General features: G+C 43.1%; 1 protein-coding gene across 10 annotated transcripts in view; it reads left to right on the top strand.

Moving 5' to 3' along the window:
- The window catches only part of NFATC1 (nuclear factor of activated T cells 1), a 118,762-nt gene that overhangs the window by 19,055 nt on the left and 79,002 nt on the right, over positions 1–20,705 (top strand). For all 10 annotated transcript variants that reach the window (XM_071736290.1, XM_071736289.1, XM_071736288.1 and 7 more), the window contains exon 3: positions 994–1,153. In XM_071736290.1, the coding sequence (XP_071592391.1) occupies positions 994–1,153 (160 nt within the window). The remainder of the gene's footprint in view (positions 1–993; positions 1,154–20,705) is intronic.

The raw sequence follows: 20,705 nt of genomic DNA, 5'->3' as shown, positions 1-20,705 counted from the left end.
AGAATACCTGGTGAGGAGGATTCACCAAAGGAAAGAATATATGGTGGACATAAAATTAATGTTTTCATCATGAAGCTTTTTGCTTCAATGTTAAGATCAATGAAGTTGTCTCAGGCCTGCTGTCTGAGCAGGGCTTGCTTGTTTCTTTCTCTTTGTTTTTTATTATTTTTTTTCCCCAACTAAAAGGTCCAACTTGGCATTTCATACAGCCAAGCTCTCATGACTGTTTTCAAATGTGTTTTTACACTGGAAGTGGGTTTCTAAGAATGACAGTTCCCCACCATTGCATACTCTTAGGCCCACTTGCTTGCGATGATAATAAGTCCTTAATACTTTATTTAATTGCTTACTCGATACAGGGCCAGAAGAGTGACCTGGAATTTCTTTGGGCTTGTGCATCATCATTGGTAGGATTTGTAAGCAAGTTCTGATGTCAGAGCTTGCTCCCTTGCAGTGAATGAATGAGAAAGAGATCAGCTTAACTTTGAAAGTCCCTGATGTGTTTTGTGTTGTGAATGAAGCTGGGAAATGTTTTCTTTTCTTTTTTCCTCACCCTGTAAACTGAGCAGATTTGTTGAAACACATTAGATGTGTTAAATGCAGAACTCCTCCTGAGCTGGTTTGGTGCTTACTTTCACAGCAGAAATCCTCTTCCTTTAATTCCTCTGCGCCTTTCTGCCTACCTTTCTCCTTTTGGTTCAAGAATGAATACATTAAGATACTTGTAAAGCTGCATCTTAACATTTTTCCATTATGGTTACAAATTGGATTGCATCTGGGCGATTAGATGTGCCCAACCCATAAATCTTAAAAAATAACCATTACCTCCTAAATTACTTATGTTTGGCGTTATCCATATTGATGAAATTTTAAATGTAAGGTGATGAAGGATGAACTGCTAAACATGGTCTATAAAGTAATAGTGCTGGATGCTTGTGGTTTGTGATAGCATACTTGATATTAATTTTTAATACACTTTCCTTTCCATTATAGCCCATCTCTGCCTGCTCTTGATTGGCAGCTGCCATCTCACTCAGGACCTTACGAACTGCGTATTGAAGTGCAGCCGAAATCCCACCACCGAGCTCATTACGAGACAGAAGGCAGTCGAGGGGCTGTAAAGGCATCTGCGGGGGGCCACCCTATTGTGCAGGTACCAAAATGTGTAACCAGTAGCACAGGTTGTTCATCTCAGTGCTCTGTGGTGAGCACCCTTTCATCTTTTCAAAAATGACAAGTGACGAGAGGCTTTTCCTGTCCTAAAAGATTACTGCAAGTGAGTAAATACACCTTAGAGTGTATTTTAAACTGGATGGATCAAGCTTTTATAAAAAAAAAAAAAGGCAAGAGCATCCACTTGACCTTAGCAAAGTGAATGTGGTGCAAGCAGATTGCTGCTCTGTCTGTGTATGACTTAGCCAGTGCTCAGCTGGCAAGCAGTGACCGTGGGCCTATCTGTGCAGTGAGATTCCAGACATGCAGTTTATACTGAAGTCAGCTGGGATTGTGCCTCAGTACATTGAGTCCTTAAGTTGAGGTTGGATCTAATCAGAGCTGTGAGCACATGTTGAAGGGCAGAGCTGTAGCACTAATGGGGAAGTATGTTGCTGGTTTGGATATTGTAGTGAATGTTGAGAAAATCAAGGCTTTTTATGTTTCTTTTGTTTAGTTCCTTAAACCCTTCCAGCCACTCTGGAAAGCATCTGAGGTCTGAATCTAGTTGCATGAATTCTTCCAAACTTTTCAGTTGCTGTAAATAAAGCATTTAGTTTTCCAACACTCTAAATTTAATTCATTTATATGACTAGTCTTTACTAATTCTAAAGGACTTCTCTTAAGAGTGAGAAGAACAAGATTTAGTTGCTTAAAACAAAACAAAAGGAACAGTAGCAGGAGAAAGCCATTTGTGCCTCGGCTCAGCTGCTTCTTTCTCACCCAGAAATTAAACTTCCAATGCTTTCTGTCTTGAGTTGTGGGCCCCTGTGCAGCAGAACCCAGGATCTGTCACTGCCTGGAGACCATGGGACCCACAGATGTCCAGGCACTGTCTGTGGGAGGGTGTCAGTCTCTGCTGCCACGTTGATGCTGCTTGGGTGGACGCCACACGTCTTCTGAAGGAGCAGCAGCTTGTCAGAAGACTGGATGGCTCAAGATGGTGAACAGGCCACATGTGCAGGGCTTGAGAGCGTTTGTTTATTTGCTGTAAAACCATGTTAGCAAACTCATCTTTCAAAGGAAAAGGAAAAATGTGAGCCTGAGATGACATTGGGCAGGGAGGGAATGCTGGTACAGAATTTGTGCGCTGCTGTGGCAACTGAAAGAGGCAGGCGAGGGGAGTTGTCAGCCAGAAACACAGTGTGCTCCTCAGCTCTGCCAAAACTCATCAGTGACATGGGATTGTGGAAGTCATCTACCAAAAGATGAAAGGTTTTAGCAGAATATTTGTGATGATATTAGAAAGGGGTTTGTGGCAGACACCCTTGATGACAATTAATACCTACTCTGTTTGTGGTTTGATTCAAAGAAATGTAAATAGGGAGGCATCAACTCACATCAGCCAGCCTGATGTTTAAAATTTCCTACGTGCTTTTTGGAAAGACTGAATGTGATGCCAACATTTAATTGGACTAAATGAGTCCAGACATTTCCCCTCTCATCCCCTGTCCCGGTTTGTCAGGGGTGAGTGTGCTGCTTCCATACACAAACAAATGTCAGAAAAGAGGAGAGGAAACTGGAAGGGCACAAAGGGAGAGGGGAGGAAGCAGCCAGCCCTAGCCCTGTCAATTGGCTCTACTGGTTTAATAAGGATTAATGTATTTTTCAGTCCTTTTATTGCAACCTGAATATCCTTTTCTCCAAAAAGGACAGAAACAGAAAGAAGGCCAGAAAAAGCTTCTCCATGCTGACACTGATACCCTGGCCAGAGTTACATGTTTGAGGAAACACTTGAAAGCTTCTGACTTAGACCAGAGTTGGATAGGTGGAAAAGTACTTCCAGAAAGAAAGAAAGTACTTACAAATACTTTTAGTGAGAGAATAAGTAAGTACTTATAAATAAACAAATACTTCAAAACCAGAAATACTTGCAAATTATTGAAAGGAGTAGCAGGAAATCTATGGAGTAACTTCTGATAAATCAATGACTGGCAAAAGCTGTAAAATGCATCTCTGAATCAATGTGTTTTCAGATGTTGCAAGTGCCTGGGTCAGGTTTGAGTCTGTTCACTGTGTTACACAGAAGGAGCCCAAGCTCCAAAGTTCACTCTCAGATGTAAGCTCAGACAGTATCTGGTGTCTTCAGGTGAGAGATTCTAGATCAAGGTTTTCCCTCTGATACTTGCCAGTTTTTTCAACTGCGTTCACTCAGGGAAGCCTGTCATAAAACTGCTCTCACGACTTTCACTGCCCTTTTGTGTTCTTTTTGCCCTGTGTGGGCAGTCAGGTTTTTCTTCTGTTGCTGCATCAGAGGTGTTTGATTAAATTCTGATTTTGTTAAAGCTCTCCCCCCTTTACCTTCAATAAGAGGAGAATGCAGAAAAGGGCTTTTCTTCCCTTCTCCATTTTGAACTCCATCTCACTAGCATCCTCCTTCCCAAACCAGTATATTTTCTCACACTAATACCTCCCTGTATCTGTGAGGCATGCTAAGGCAGAGGAGAATTAGATCTAAAGGCAATGTTAGCTGCCTTGCTGCTGCTTTATGCCTTCTTTTAGGAGGCAGAAAATCTAAGTATCAAAGATTTCCAAGGCAAGCATGCTGGATGGGGAGAGCAGTGGTGTAGAAGGGCAGGAGTCTCTCAAGGGTGTGACATGACATCCAGGGTTGGAAAACAATTTTTCCCTTGGCTTTAGTGGCTGTTCCAGGCTGGTGACTTTTCTGTGAATCTGGAGAGGGCCACATGTAAAACTGAAGAGATTTGCACTGGGACCTGGCAGCATGCTCAATGCTTGCTGGTTTATGAGATTCCTCTCCTCACCCAGAGAAGAGCCTGGGAGAGGGCAGGTAGGGCTGAGCATGGCAGCCTGCCCAGGGAGTTTGTGCTGACCTGAGGAAGGGGCAAGCCAGGTGGGTGATGGAGGCTGCCCATGGCAGCAGAGTCTTGCTCCAGACTGTTTCTGGAAGGCACCACTCTCTTCTCATCATATCTCCATCATCTACAAGAGGCTTGCTCACTGGAGGCTGCTGTGGATGATATCTCCCAGGCATATTTTGTGCCAGCAGGATTTCCTATAGATTTCCTTCTGTGGGATGGCTGCACCCTCCCTTCTGCACTTAGGAAGGATACAGTTTCAAGTTCCCAGTGAGGGCTAATGAGCTTAGTAACACAATATTCCTCTCTCTCACATTTCACTCTTGCCTATTTGGGTGTTTGGCTGCTGTGGCAGCCCCAACCTATCACTGTTCTCATTTGCCACACATTTTGAGAGTGGAATGAGCCGATGCACCTCGTGAGCTAAAAATGCTGCAGTAGATTGGGAAGTGAGTGGTGCCAGGGACCAGTGCTGGTCAGCTCGTGTCTGGCACCAACTTCTACCCCTTGGCTCAGGGAATTATTTTGTGAGTTGTCATTGCCTTTGGTGATTCAGACCAGGGTACCCTCACCTCTGAGTAAGAATAGGGCCAGCTGGGATCAGGCAATGTCTCCAAGCAATGTGCCCTGCCAGGTGAGGGGGAAACCTGGGGCCACTTTGAGGAGCAAAATCACACCTGCTAGCATCCTGTTGACACCTCTCATTTGCAGGAGTTCACAACTGGAGTGAGGATTTCTTTGAATGAAGCAAGATAAAGTGAGTGGAGACTTTAGAAGATGCATAGAGTTTGATAGCTACAGCCGTATTGTGAGCAAGGTGTATTTTGTTCAAGGGGTTTACATCCAGAACACCTTAAACACATCCTCCATTTGGATTTATCTCCCATTTTTGATTCTGAGAGTTGTGGTCAGGAGTTGCACAAGATGGGAATTACATTCCTGCTAGTGATAGCTCTGTTTAGGCTGCAGGTAAGTTATCTGACAGATTAAAGTTTGGGCTCCCTGGGGAGGGATGGCACCAGATTATAAAGATATGGTCTATAGATACTGTCATTAATAACTCATCTTTGGAATAAGTCAAGGACTTTGGCAGCCTGGGATGGAATTTTCACAAGCAGGGTGCGGTATATCTGTGAGATAAAATACAAATACTTAAGAATTTTTAATTAAAGGGTATGATGCACTCCCATAGAAGACTATGGTGAAAGAAAATATTCAAATGCACAGAACAGTCTAGTAAGCACTTTCAAAAGTCATGATTCTTATTCTTGTTTGATGTGAAATATGGCAGGAATTTTCTTGGCATGAGGTAGATAAATTGGCTAGAAAAAGGGAAGAAAAAGAGTTGTAGGGGTTTCCTTTTTTTTCTAGGTAATCCGTACTAGCAGAATTTGTTTTCCTCTTGGAGAAGTAAGTTAATAGTGAAAATGCAGTGAGTGCTGCCTTGCCTTTCACTTTATTGCTTAGCAGTGAAATGGTAGAAGTTGTGTGTGGCTTCTATGCTCCAATACAGAATTTGATCTGAGCCTGTGAACAGATGAATAGTTTGTTCTCCCTCATTTTACAGGCAAGCCACAATGATTTGTCTGTTAATTTGCATAGTAAAAATGTTGCCCATGCCAGGAGACTTGCTTGCAAGAGTTGTCTGTGCCATTTCTCAACAAGATCTGAAGTAGGCACTTCTAGTCTGATTTTCAAAGGTCTTGAGGTGTATGTTGGGGTTTTTAAATCCCTCATGAGTAGCAAGTGTCATACTCTACTCCAAAGCAATTGCTGCCTCGGCATTTTTGTACATCTGCACATCACATAATTAGGCATCAACATGCATGTGAGCTATTTGTGCACCCCAGTAACATGTGGAGCGTGTTATCCTTTGCTTCCCATGGATCAATTGGTTTTGTTGCTTTCGGATAATGAGCTCAAGTAGTCCAGGTCCAGATGCTGGCCACTGCAGGTGCCTGTCAGAGTCCTTTCATCTTCTGGACCCAAGAGTTGTTAATACCTTTTGCAACCCCCTCAGGGAATAGAAAGCCTTGTGAATCAATCCAGTGTATTTTCAGGGGGCAGCAGTCAGTCCAGTAAGCTGTGAATGCATTCATTTAACATCACAGTCTAATACAGCCCTTCTGCTGCACCCAGCTTCACAAATAGTTAATAGTGTGAGATAACAGGGTTGTGCAGGTACACAGAAGGCAAGATGGGAAGAAGAGAGAAATGAAGAGCTAAAGGAGACGACTGCGAAGAGGTGTTCACCATTCATGATGGAAAGTGGATGAAGGGATAAGGAAGCCCAGAGGAAGGCTTTTCCAGGCAGAATGGAGCAAGTTTTTTGCAGCAGTGCTCTGATGCTGCACAGCAAGAGTGAGCCTGGGGTTAATATTGAGTACCTAGTATGGGATTTCTCATAAGTCTGCAGTGCATGTGTAAGTGCTTATTTACTCAGTCCTGCAAGTCCCCCAGTGCTCCAAGTTCATTTTAAATGACAGGGCTGCCACCATTGCTGGATGAGTCAAGGGAATTGGAAGGAAAACAGTCCCTCATGGGTCCAGCTCACAGCCATCTGACACCTGACCAAGAGGAGTAGATGTGGAAAAAAATGTTATCTGCTTTCCCCTTCCCTCTCTGGGTCTGTTAGAGCAGAGGAGTAAGCAGTGACCAGTAAGTGATTCAACTTGTCATGCCACAATGAACTTCCTCTTTGTGCTGCTCTGAACTTCTTTTTAGAAGACAGCGTCACCTTTTCATACAGATGGAAGTACAGCCCTTTCTTATGATGAGGATATAAAGACACTGGCAAGCACCTGCTAGCCAGGTTGCAATTAATAGCACAAAGCCATGCAATCATACAACAAACCAGACAGGGAGCCTACAGTTTATAGCCTTGTTTTAGACAGCTGGTACTTTTTAAGAATAAATACAAGCTGACTGGCTTTCTTACTTCTTGCCTCTGTAAAGTTAAAGCAGACTTCAAGCTAGCAGAGAGATAATCAAAACAAACAAAAAAATTATTTGTCAGATGTTTTAAGGCTGCTGTTGCTTCTGTAAATCCAACAAATGGAAGAAAGCCCATTTAAAACATTTTATAACATTTTTTTATCATTAGAAGATCATATTTTGGTAAAGGGGAGTTTCTTTTTTTTTTTTTTGGTATTTTACAAGAAGCTGGTCCCCTGGGATAGTTCCACAAGGACATCCATAAAGGTAGTTTACAGTCTCCCTGAGAAAAGTCAAGTCCAGAAGGGAGTGATTCTGGAGAGTATGCGGTTGTCAGCTGTTGAAGATTTCATGACCCCGAAAATGCAACTTATTCTCTGATTTATGAGCAGTCCTGGGGACAGGCCTCTGCAATAGCCCTTTCCAAATGAAATTTCCACCAGCCAGCACTTGGAGGATGCACTCTGCTTGCTTTAAAAATGATACCTCACCCACATGCAGCCTGACAGATGCCATAGTACATATCCCAGCTGTCAGGACACCGAGATACCCAATCTGGCATTCCAGCCCAAAGGATTTAGACCAGCTTCCTAGGTTAGTCTTCAATTTGGACTTCCTGGCTGCTGGCAAAGCAGAAGTTAGTGGGGGCCTGGAGGGAGGATGGGATGGAAAGAGTTCCCACCCCTTCCCTGTTGCTGCTGTCTCTGTTCTCTTGGGGAGGGGGATGATGATTCCATTTCCTGGCTTTCCTATTCCTTGGCCTCTGTTGGTTTCCTTTCTGCCTTGTCCTTTGTGACAAGGGAGTCGGTGGCATTGCTCTCTGTATGTGGGCTATCTTCTAGCTGTCCTCTGGTGGTAGGCAAAGACCTTCTAGGCTACACCTAAGAAGGAAGCAGAGGAGTCATTACCTCCACTGCTGCTCACAGAAGTGGTGCTTCTGTGCTTCTGCTTCCCTTGTTGGGCTGGTTTTGGTCATCAGCAGCAACATGCACCCTGAGTGCTTAGGATGAAAGTGATGGAAGACCAAGAAAGACGTAACATAAATGTAGTAGTCTTTCTTGTCTTATTCCTCATTTCCTTTGTTCTCCGTTCTCATGTGTCATGCTTCTACTCAGTGAATTGTTTGCAATGACGACAGAGTTTTTTCTGCATGTTGTCTGAAAGGGCAATGGATTGTTGTTTTGGAAGCATACCTCAAAACAGCAGTATCACTGCTCTCAAGTGAGGAGTCAGGACTCATACTTGACTGCTGGAGAGCTATGCCTTTTTTCTCCTTACATTTTCTTTTGCTCCCTGCTTAATATTGTGCCACTTCTGCTAAAAGTTGCAGACACCGTATGTCTTGCTCTGTCTCTGAATTTTCCTTCTAGAAGTGGCCATTCCCCTTTCCTGCAAGAAGTCAGGTCCGAAGCAAGATAAGTAAAATCCCTCTTGCCTTGCTTTTTCCAGATGTCTAAATGAAGTGCAAGGCTGTCTGTGTACCTGGGGAGTATCTGTCAGTGGATGGTGTTCAGTGAAGGTGGGGACAAAAAAACCTGTACATAATCAGCATTTGAACTAGGTGATTTCTTTTCAGTGGTGTGTTGGGAGAATACCTGCACAAGTTGCAGCAGCCCAGCAAAGTTGTTTGTGGTACTGGTAGTAGGGCTGCAGATGTGTTTATGGAGCTATGTGTTCCCAGTTCCTTCCTTTGTACTCTCTGTCAAGATCTGCTAAAGCTCAGGAGCCTGTAGTGTCATCTGTTCTCTCTTACACTTCTTTTTAAAAAACATATTAGAAATAAGCATTTAGGCTTAAGTAATACAAGAGAAAAACAACAGCCAGAAAGATTCCTGAGGGGTTTTGGTGCATTTGAAAGTTTAAAAAATGGGCATAATGTAAAAACAAGAGTTGGTGATTGCTTAATTCATGCCCTAATAGATCTTTGTCTTTGGGGAACATGATTCAAATGCCTGAGCTATTCATGTTAAAAAAAATGGCCTCTGCATCTGCATATTGATTCCTCTCTCAGAAGGACAATTGGTGCTGCTGTTGATGTTTTTTTCCCCCAGTAAATTTGAGGTAGAAACACCCTTCCACTGAAAACACATCTAATAGGGATAATGCCTAGAAGGGAGGAGTGTCACAGAATCAGAAGGCCGTGCTCCTTGGGACCTCTCTGAGCTTCAGCAGGCAGTACTGGGGCACTCCTGAAATCTATCAGCTTAGCCTGCTTAATTCAAACCCATGCTTAGGAGTTTCCTGACTTCTAGTCAGTTTAGCTATATTAAAGAAAACTGTGGATGGGTAAAATGATAAAAAGTGGGATTGGAAAGGGCTTTACAGGGAGGTTCAGGTGATACATGAGGCTGTGGTCTGTGTGTCAACCACTGTTGTTACTTGACTTAATTTTGGTTGCACTTGAGAAGACCTGCACCACAGTTACCAATCAGCAAATCTGCTCCAGGCTTGCCAGATGATCGCATGTTGACATGTGCCCAAAAGCTGAAATGAAACACAGTTAAAATTAAAATGCAGCCTTACCAAAAGCCAGATGCTTCATTATGAGGTGAGCTAACCTACCTGCCAAATACAGCTAACCTGTATGAGGCAGGTGATTAATTTTTTACAAGTCTGCTTTGGGAACAAGACATCTGTCCTGTATTCCTAAAAAATAGTATCACAGGGCAAGCAATTTTTTTTCTTTTTTTCATACTCCAAATTGCATAAAACATAGATGTAATAAAAATTATTTTGAGTGCATTCTGTATGAAGATGTACTGGCAGCCAGTTAGTATTTCAGATCACTTTGACACCAATGTAGCTCAACTGAAATAATTACTGGTTTTATACTTTCTAATTTTTATATGTAACAAGACTAAAAAATCCTATCTGTAACATACCTTGTAATCTGGAATGTCAATATAAGTGGTTATGATACAAATTTTCGATTTTAATCAGTCATTGTTCCAACTAACAGGCTGAATCAGTGGAAAATATGGTTTCAAATTACTCAGTTGCTCTCTCAAAGTATGCTGCAGCTTTCATTATGAGGAGGGCCTTATCCTTTCGGTCCTTGTGAAGAATGGGTCAAGATCTCTGGTACGTGCCATGTAAGGGAGATGATGCATTACAGCATCTGCTATATACATATAAAACAGTAAAGCAAGTTGCATGCTGTCAGTGCAACGAAATCATATAAACTTTAGTCTTCTTCCACATGTTTAAGAAAGCAGGAGTTTGTGTATTTTCTCTGAAATAGCTGAAATGTACTAGTGATCAATTTACTTGCCCATGGTAAAAATAATACAGGTTGCAGTCAGTTTTGTAATACAGTTTTTAAACACCTGGTTTTAATGTTGCAGTACCAAATAAGGTGGAGGAACTTCTGCTTCTGGCTTGCATGCAGACATTATGTACATTGGCATTTAAAAGTCTGCTTTTTTGGGATATAAAAACTGCCTAGGTTTCAAGTGCAGCCCTGTTCAAAGCAGTAAGCACCACTTGCAGGCACAGCATGGGTACATTTTTGGGAGTTCCTTGGCACTTGAGTTACAGACACTGCAGCCCAAAGTCTTCCACAATTAATTTAGATATTTGGGGCACTGATAACACAAAAAACAATGGAAAAAACCCATCGTCCTCACCAAACAGGCAGCTCCCCCTTTGCCACTTTCTATCCTACTCATGTAAAAATGTTGCTGGTCCAGTTCTTTGTAACTTAAGAGAAAAAATGTAAAAGCAATTGAGCACAGTAATCTTTCTATTACAGTCTAACAGAGCACTTTCATATATCCTTAAGATTTCATTAAGTGGGATTGAATGTTGAACATGTGCTTAAGTTTTCTACAAAGCAAGGATACATTGATCAATTGGCAATTGTGCTGCTTGTTACTCAACTGCAAAATTTGCATGGTGTTACAAGAGATGGGGTGTCACACATGAGCGTGTGGGTATACCAATTTTAAAAAAAAATCAGCATGAAAAAGGGGAACAAGGTGCAGAATCTGCACTCTGTTCTTGCAGACCTCTTTGCTGGTTTTTAGGAGATCCATTAAGTTTTCCCTCTTAAAAATCTCATGCACTTTTGGGCATCAGTTGCAGGTTCCCTGTGTGTGTTGCTGCTTCCTTCTGATGGGTCTCAGATGAATGTTATTAACTGGATCCTGCTTTTCCTCTACCTTCAGTAGATTTTGGGATTCTTAAGGATTATCGCATCCTCTTTTTGTTCTGTCACTGTAAATGCCTGACTGCATCTAATGGGCATGAAGTCCTTGTGTCTCTGGAGCTTTTACTGTATATCTTGATATCAAGTCAGTTGTAATGATGCTAAAGCCAAGCTTCCCATGCCTGTCCAAAATTTTCCCATTGCTTTCCTGTCTTTGGGCATACTGTACATGTCATTTAAGTCAGAAATTTAGACTGGTCACTGAAGTTTGCTATATTTATTTGATTCCCATCCCTCTACCTGCATCAACATGGCAGTATCAGCATAACCTGCATGTTCTGCACAGGACATGGATGCCCTTACTTGCTGTATTTAATAAGCCACACGTTTACCGTTCCCTCAGCTCTCTCCCTGTGAAAGGGTAGTGGCTCAGAGTTCTCGTAGCATATCGTGGCTCTTCAAGTGGATAAATAGCTAAAAGGGAGTGGGTCGGAAGAGAGATCACATTTCATTTCTGGAGAGCTGCTCAGAGCCAAGCCATGCATGAAGCATGGGCACAGCTCAGGCACGAAGGGTTAGTCCTGAGTTTCCATCCCTCTCCTGACGCCTGATTTAGGGCCTCAAGGAGAGAGACCTGAGCCTCAGATGGCTGCAGCATGTCAGGATTAAGAAGCTTGAGCAGGGCTTGTACAACGTTTCCTGTGCTTGCCTGGGGCCAGGGCTGCATGCACTGTGGCTCTCCCATGTGTGCGTGTGTGGTCGCAACAATTTGCTCATGAGCTCTGGGTGGAGAAGGGATGTCAGTGACTATATTGGATGAGACCAGAGGTTGCCAAAGTGAACGCTGCTACCAGAGAGACACACACTAACAGGGTGCTGGATGTGGCCATGGGGTGAGGGGATGGGTGTTGTGTGACTGCTGCTGGCGGGGGTGCCTGGCACTACAGACAACACCAAGGCTGGCGGGGGGGTGATGCTCCCACCACCCCCTCTCCCTGAAACGCCTGGCCTGGCATGTTGTTATAATGATTGCCATGGAAATAATAAGTTTTGTAGGTCTGAGATGCTGTGTCTTGCATTGTTTGGCTGGAAAGCTGCTTGACTGGTTTTAGAGGGTGGCTGTACATGCACAAACACTAGCTGATTTTTTTCCTGGTGGAAAGTAGGAGATTCGCAGCATGGTTTTAATTAGAATTGTTCATTTAGTCTTTCACTGCAGAGTGTTCTTTAGTTGAAAGATAATTTAATTTTCTTTGTTTTGGAAGATTTTCATGCTTGTCTGTGTGAAACGTCTTTATTTACTGTGCCTCATTGTGTTTTGTGCATTGCTTTGGTTGTGAGGAGAGTCAAAAACAAAAACTTCCCTGGGCTGTATTATTTTCCACCTGCTGTGGCTTTTGATACATTCTCACTGCTATATATACCAAGTATCTGCATTTCTAGGAGAAAAATGCCAAAGACAATTGGCAGAGCATGCCAGTAGATTTAGTTGTGAAACTCTCATTCACTTGAAGAGGAATAGTATGTCTAAAAGTTTTGGAGTGCTGAAGAAGTGTAAGTAGTACAGGTTTGGGTTTTTTGCCTTACAGGAGTCCACAGATAACACTTGTTTTTGCAGAACTTGTAACACCTTCTGTAATACAGAGAATATTAGTCTGCTTGAAGCACAATACAGCATGGAACAGTTGTTTTTATACATATAACAATATTTAGATAGTGCTTTTCATCTCAGAATTTAAAAAAAATCTGTATAAAATACATAAATATCTCTATATATGCAGATACTTAGAAAATGGCTTGGAATGTACATCTTTTTTTTTTAAAAAATGTAAATTACATTCATTCATCAATACTCCTTAGTAATCCTGCAATAATTTTCCAAATGGCTTTCAAATTAGTTTTCAACCACTTTTTTTGCAATGATGTAATTTTCATTATGTGGGCCTTATGTGTCATAGCTCTTATTCAGCAATAATAAAATAATACTCCATACAGACTAAAATATTGTTAGTGAATATAGATTGTAGACTATTATTGACTACAAATGGCATACAGAATAGAATTTTACTCAACTCCACCCACAGCTGCAAACATGAGTTGCAAGGGACTAACAAATTGAGACTACAGCTTGCAGGCACACATGCTAGCACCTAGGTACCCAAGTAATCTCAAGCACATGTCCTCAACACATCAAAGCCCCATTTTCTAATCCCTCACAGTTGTGAGAAAAACCTTAAAATATGTGAACTGATATAGACCCACAGCTGGCTTTAGGAGCCTTGTTTGAAGTGGAAGCAGCTTTACAAAGAACAAGACACTGCAGTGACAATGCTGGCACTGGGCTATGGTTCTGTAGTTTTGCTAGCATAAACGAAGCCCATGAAACTGTCAGCCTGAATAGATTTTCATAGAATCATAGAATTGCTCAGGCTGGAAGAGACCTTCAGGATCATCGAGTCCAACCTTGTCCTAATGCTGTCACCCTATTCCTGATGACCCACCACTAATCCAGGTCCCCAGGCACCACATCCAGATGACTTTTAAACACAATCAGGGATGGAGACTCAACCACCTGGGGAGCCTGTTCCAGTGCCTAACAACCCTTTTTGTAAAGAAGTTTCTCCAGATATCCACCCCAAATCTCCCCTGATGCAACTTGAAGCCATTCTCCCTTGAAGCCCTGCTCTCACTACAATATACTTTCAGGTATTTGTAAACAGTGATAAGGTCTCCCTTCAACCTTATTTTCCCCAGATTGTACAGCCCCAACACCATCAGTCACTCCTCATAGGAAATGTTTTCTGAACCCTTCACCAGCTTTGTTGCCCTTCTTTGGACTTGCTCCAACACCTTAATGTCCTTTTTCACAGAATCATAGAATCATAGAAAGTTAAGGGTTGAAAGGGACCTGAAAAGATCATCTAGTCCAACCCCCCTCCCAGAGCAGGGTCACCTACAGCAGGTCACACAGGAACACATACAGGTGGGCTTTGAATGTCTCCAGGGAAGGAGACTCCACAGCCCCCCTGGGCAGTCTCTTACAGTGCTCTGTTACCCTCACAATGAAAATATTCTTCCTAATATTTACATGGAACTGCTTGTGCTCCAGTTTATAGCCATTGCCCCTTGTCCTATTATTAGTCACCCCTGAAATTTTACATGAGTAGTTGCTCTAATCACAGGGTAGCATTAACCTAGAAGCCTAGCCACAGTAGCAAATGTTTTTGAGAAAATTGTGTAATGAGTAAAAGCATTCTTGTGTTCCTCCAGTCTTGAGTAAAATAAGACAAAGATAATAAAGAAAAGTATGATCAAACTTGGCCTTTAGCTTGAGAACAGCTCTCCAGTAATTATTGAATCTTCTTTTCCTTTTTTGTGTTAGAAAGGCATGTAAAATAAGGAAGCTTGAATTTAGTACAAAAATGAATATTATCAAGAGTACTACCTTTTTATCATGATTTTAACATCCACTGCAGCTGTGAAATGACAGCAACAGCAAGACCACTCAAAACGTACCTGATGCTGCTCTGTTATCTATGTGCTCCAGAACTGAGATGAGGAATGCTGCTGAGACCTGTGAGGTTTTCTGCAGTTGTTGCCTGTGAATGAGTTGATCCTTGCAGCACCTCCACAAGAGGTTGCTGGTGGGGCTGGTTAAGTGTCTACCTACCAGCTGTGACCACCCGCTGCCCACCCAGTGTTGTGGCTAACTCTAGGTCCAGAATATAGCAGATCGCCAGAAATCCCTGTAGAGAAGCTACAACGCTGAAGTTAAAGCTGTGTCAGAGCTGAATTTGATCTTTCCCACTGGAAGAGAAAAGGGCTGCAAAATACCACCATTCCAGTTGGTGGTCTTGTACCCCTGCTGTGAAAAGCTGTGGGTGACTGCCTGATGGGGAGGTGCAAAGTGTGGTGTCTGTAGAGGGCTTTGCCAGTGCAGGGTCCTTTCCCAGAAGCTCTGCTCCATGTCTTTTTGGGCTAAGTGCAGCGTGCCTTCTTTGCAGCACTGCCCTGTGTTTGTGGGACACTCATGCTTTGAACTGTGGCCTGAGCTGGTTACAGGGGCAAGTCTATCATTTTGGTTTATTTGGCTAACCATAGATGTCTGTAACTGAGCTAATTGCCTTAGTTTCTCTCTGTAATCAGGGGAAGGCTTGTCAGGATAGAGTTTAGGGAGCTATTAGTTTTATTCTGATGTGAATATCTGAAGCAGGGTGGGTAAGTCACGCCTTCAGCATTGCGTGTCTCATTTTGCTGGCTGTGAAAACACTAGAAAGGTGACTAGACCCTGTTGTTGTCCAGCCTGTATGTGTTAAAAGTTAGGTGGTATGAATCACCTGACTTCTCACTCTTTCTTTTTGACTCGGTGTATTGTGTATAATTATATGTAACTGGTCCCAGCAGGCTTTAAGATCTTACCGGTTCACAAGGACTGAGGTTTACTTCTTAGGTGAGCTGCCCAAGTCAGGCTTGGCTATGATGGGAGGAGCAGTGCCTTTTAAGACTTCGGTGTTTCTGTCTCTGGCTGGGGACTTGACCCATGGCAGAGCCTCACATTTGAAGTCAACAGATAGATAGAGATGCTGTCTTGTTTTGGGTGTAAAATCAGGTCCTGGTAATCCATTGTACAGGTCCAGTAATCATTGTACTTCCCTTCAAAAGAGAAAGTGTTAACCCTCAGTGTCTTCCTCAGATCTCAGTTGTGGGCTGACATCCTGCTACAATAACTTCAGCAAAATTATTTTGCAGCAGCAGATAAACTACTCTGTAAAGATTTTATTTGCAAATCCTGCCATTAGTGTTTGTAATATTGTATTTGGCTGTCTTATTAGCTTGAAATGGGGTTGTGGCATTAGCTCATTAGTATTTGGATGAAACTGTAGTGCAACAGCTGTTGCTAAATAATGTTACTCCATGTGAAAATATTAAGAGTGGTCAATTAAAAATAGGCCATATATCTTGAGGAATTTTTTATCTAATCATCTTTCATGCTTGTTTTATTTACTTGGTGTTGGACATAACAGAGCTTTCAGTTCATTTTAATTCATCCTTGTGACCTGTTGAGAAGAGCTACTCATGTCAGAGACTTGGTCAGTGTGGCCTGTTGCATCCATTTATTTATTTTTCTTTTTAAACAAGTGACATCAACCAAGGGTATCACCTTTCTCTCAAGACAGCTCACAGTGTGGAATCCAATCTCTCTGGACTTTTCGCAGGTTAGTCAGACTGTCTTGGTGGTCAAAACATTGAAGCTGGGCTGTGAAATACGCCTGACCTATTTTTATTCCTGCATTAAGATGCATTCCATGAAAGACACACTCTCAGATAAAACTGCAGCATAATTGGAGCTGTAGGACCAAATGGATCAAAGGTGGCTTGGGAAAGGAGAGTAGGACCAAAAGTGTGTAGTGACCTGGCAAAATTCACTGGCTTTTTCTACTGTGAGATGGTAATCACAAATAGAATGTTTATGAATCTTGTACGTGTGATGGCAACACTTTTTGAGGGTTGTAACAATGGAAGAAAAAGCTGTCTTGAGTAATATATTCATTCAGACAGTACTTTCCTGACTCCAAAGAGCAAGGAAGTTAGATTAATCTAATTATTCCCCAAGGAATGCAGGAGTAAGTTATGTGAGGATTGGAACCAGAGTGCTGGGAAGCACTGAGTTTTCCATAGCGAAAGAATTACTTGGGTGCATGACATGCTTACTGGCTTCTATTTTATGCTTTTATTTTATATTTATACTGTGAAATTTGGAAGCCGTTGGTATTTGTATGACTTGCGGAAGAAGCGAGGAGGTTTATTTCAGACCTTCAGACAGTCCTCCCTCCTTTCCCCAAACACAGAAGGCACTCTGAGCTTGACTTATGGACAAGCTGATTATGAGTCTCACTTGGGACATACAGCTCTGTAGCTTTGTGCTTTGTCTGAAAATGCTTCCATTGAGTTTTCAGTTCCTACTCTGTGCTGTGACCTTTGACTCTGATGGCTAATTAAATAGCAAGATGTTTTACATAAGATTTTTTTTCTCTTCAAAGGAGTTCTTGGCAAAATGAAATTACAAAGTGGAAGTGTATTTAAAGTAATTTTCGTGGCAACAGAGCAGTAAATCCAGTATTCGTATTATGAATATAGCTCAGTATTTATAGCTCTCCAAATATTTACAGAGATAAAGCCCTTAAACATAGTCCCAGCTTTCTGTCTTCAGTAGCAGTTTAAATAAATGTCATTGGGATAGGAGTTAAAATCGAGGGGCAAAGCAACCCTTTCTGGTCTAATACTGTCTCACTGGTATTTATGAGCCCCCAAGATACTTTGCCTGGAACTGTGTTGCCCCAGTCTCATGCGAGCCATTGCTCAGGAAAAGCACCCCAGAAGCATTGACCCTTAAGCAGGTAACCCCTGGGTGTAGCTGGGCATCCTGCTGCCCTCAAATTTACCGGGGTGGGAATTCAAAGTCACGCAGTTACTGCAGCTCTACTCAATGGCTGAGTGATAATGTGGTGTTTGGGGTGTATGAGGATTTCCCGGGTTTGTAGAGGTGGATATTGGGAGTTGTATGGTGCCGTGGCTGGGGCATCACACTCATCCAGCTCTCACTGACAGCACCTGTCATATGCCTGAGGAACCTGTGCCAGCCTGTGCTCACCCACAAACGGGAGCTTGTTGGATGCGATCGATGCGTCAGTGGCAAGATGAAAGGCAGAGGCATGTCCACAAGTAGAAGCTTGCCTGGGGTATCAGCCTAAGAACATTTCATGAATTGTTGTCATAGGGCTCCTGTGATTTTTTTTTTTTTTCCTTTTTTAACTCTTATATGACCATGGGTATGAGAGCTGTTAGGAATGCTGAGGGCGTGCATTTGAGTGGAAGCTGACAAAATTGAGGGATTGCATAGTTTCAGGAGTGCCACTGTTGTGCTGGACTTCTCCCAGACCCAGATTTGTAATCTGTGGTTTCCAGAGCCCCTCTTCCTGTTGTCAGCATATAGAGACTCAAATGGAATTTGAAATCCTCCCACGCTTCATCTTTGTATTGCTGTGAATCCTGTCCAAATGCAAACACATTCAGGCTGCTGGAGTGGAGAGCCCCAAAAAGTCACCAGGGGTGGCCATGCCACTGGACAAACTATCCAGGGGAAGGGCTGTCTTCCCATGCAGGGGTCAGCAGTGGCCCACCTTGTAGAAGGGTGGGTCTGCTCACAAAGAGGAATACATCTTCATTTAAGTGGACTTCCTGACATGGGTGCCACCTCTGTCCTTCCACAGGGGAGTGGCTCTTCCCAGGCCTGTCCTTCAAGGAGATTCAGGAAGTTCCCACAGCTGTGCATTAGGTGATGTGCTCTTAGATGTGGGCTGTGATGTGGGGAGGGCTGGCTGCCTCCACACACCTGAAAGTGGGGCTGGGGATCATGAAAGGGCAGGTAGGATTATGGGAAGAACATCTCTTCAGTCTCGTGGTAGAAAATAACACTAGAGCAGTTAATGATTTCCCACCCCCAGTGAATGAGTTGTTCAGAACCTACAAGTTTATTCTGTTAACAACACCTTTTCAGATGTGTGTGTGTAAGTCTAACAGTTTTAAAAGGAGTGTGAATTGGGTTGGTTTCTAGGTACATGTATTTTTTCCTCTAGGAGGAAAATCCTTCCTAGAAATAGGGAGAAGCATCTTGCAGCTATTTAGAAAAGATTTCACAGCTGTACTGAGAGCCAGCAACCATGAAGGCTGTTTTTCCCTGGATAGACACTGAAATGACTTGTGAGCCAGTGACAGAGTGTACAGCGTCTCTGTTACATTAAGATCAGTAATTCCTCACAGCATATTTGCAGCTGAAAGTTTTATATAAGGTCTTCATTCATTCTAATGTGAACAGCTGTTCTCTTGCTGCACTGTTGAATTAAAGTCCAAGTGGCAGCACTAGGAAGTGCCACATAAAACACACTCCTGCTGTTTCCCATTCTTATGTTCTCCCATCCAGCTCTTGCCTTCTGCCCCAGCTTAGCCCTTCGCAGGAGCAGGCCCTTTTATTTTTATTTTTGGACCAGCTCTGATTACATTTGGATCTTAAACAGTTTGAGTGAATCCAAGGAAAATTAGTTTTAGAAAGGAAAAATGAATCTTGAAAACAGCACAAAAATTTGCAGAAATTCTTGTTACATTTTTATTTGAAGTAAACGAAGTAGCATGTATTTTAAGTCACATAGGGCATAACTTATGTACCTTTTTTGTTAACTGTCAGATAAGATTCAGCAGAAGCTATCACAGTAAGAGGGTCACCTCAGCTCCTTAAAAGGTGCTTTATTTTCTGTTGGTTTTGTTTGCTTGTTGCTTAAATTATTATTATGAAGCCTGTCTGCCGTATTGAACAAGATGCTCCTTTTTTTTTGGCTTTACTCTCATCAGAGAACAGAGCGTACAGGAGCATTCATGTGGCCCGCGTTCAGCACCTCCATTTTGAACCCACACTGACAACTAGACTGGAGCTGAGCTCCACCTCATCTGAAAACTGACACCTCCTATTGCATGCCTGGTTGCCAGAAAAGAGAAGGGGTATCTGGTCAGTGTCATGTGCCTCTCTTGGTCCTAAATACGCTCTGGGATGCAGCAGCCCGCATCCTTCTGAGCGAGAGGCCTAAAAAGTACAAAGGGCAGGTGGGTGGTACAGCAGTGGCTAAAGCTTAACCACCTGCAGAGCATGATGCTGAAGGTGGGGAGAAAAGCCTGGAAAGAGACAGGGATGCTGCAGGAACCAGCATCCAGGCAGGTGCTACAGTGTTTTGCTGGTGCCTTTGGGATGTGGCACATCTGACCGAATCGGCACTGCCAGTGCTGCTCCTTCGGGGGCCCTTGCCTGGAGCCCACTCTGTAAGGGCAGAGCACAGCTGCCTGCTGGTTCCCTGCTGCTGCTACAAGGCAGGCAGAGCACCACCTGGTCTGCAGGGGGACTGCTTGCCTTCTCCTGTGGACTTGCTGCTGAGCCCCCTGGGAGGGGGGTGCTGGGTGCCTGAAGTGTGTGGTGCCCTGAAGTCTGCACTCTGGGCACCTGAAGTGGGATTTTCCCACAAGCTTCCTCTAGAAAAGGAATTCAGAGTTAGAAGAGGCCAGAGTAGGAATAGGAATGGACTTTGCAACAAGGGCAGTAACTTCGTGTCTGGTTTTTTTTCCCAGAGCCATAGGTTGCTGGCTCCCTGAGCTTTCAGCAGCAGACCCCTGTGTGTTTTCAGCCCAGGAGAGAGAGGCTGGGCAGCTCAGTGTCTGTCCAGGCAAAGGTCAGGAAGAATGTCTGCAGTCCATCTGAGAATAGATGCCCAGGTCTCCTGACCGTGCCCTCAGTGCCTTTGCTTCACATGACAGTCATTGCCTGCAAGACCAACTTTTTCCCTCTTCACATTTAAACCTATGATGCAACAGCTTGCGTCTCATAGGGCTTCTGCATGGTAGCTGAAAGGAAATACTTTTCTTAAAAATCAGATTCATACCCAATTTTTATGCATGCTTGGTGCTTATAGCTACAATCAGTATTCAAAATGTTTCTGCATTTTCTTTGTAGCTTAAACAGGTTGATCTTCAAATTGGCTTTATAAAATCAA

The sequence above is a fragment of the Heliangelus exortis genome, chromosome 2, assembly GCF_036169615.1.
Source record: "Heliangelus exortis chromosome 2, bHelExo1.hap1, whole genome shotgun sequence".
In the NCBI taxonomy this organism is placed as follows: domain Eukaryota; kingdom Metazoa; phylum Chordata; class Aves; order Apodiformes; family Trochilidae; genus Heliangelus; species Heliangelus exortis.
This window is presented reverse-complemented; position numbering and strand designations above follow the sequence as displayed.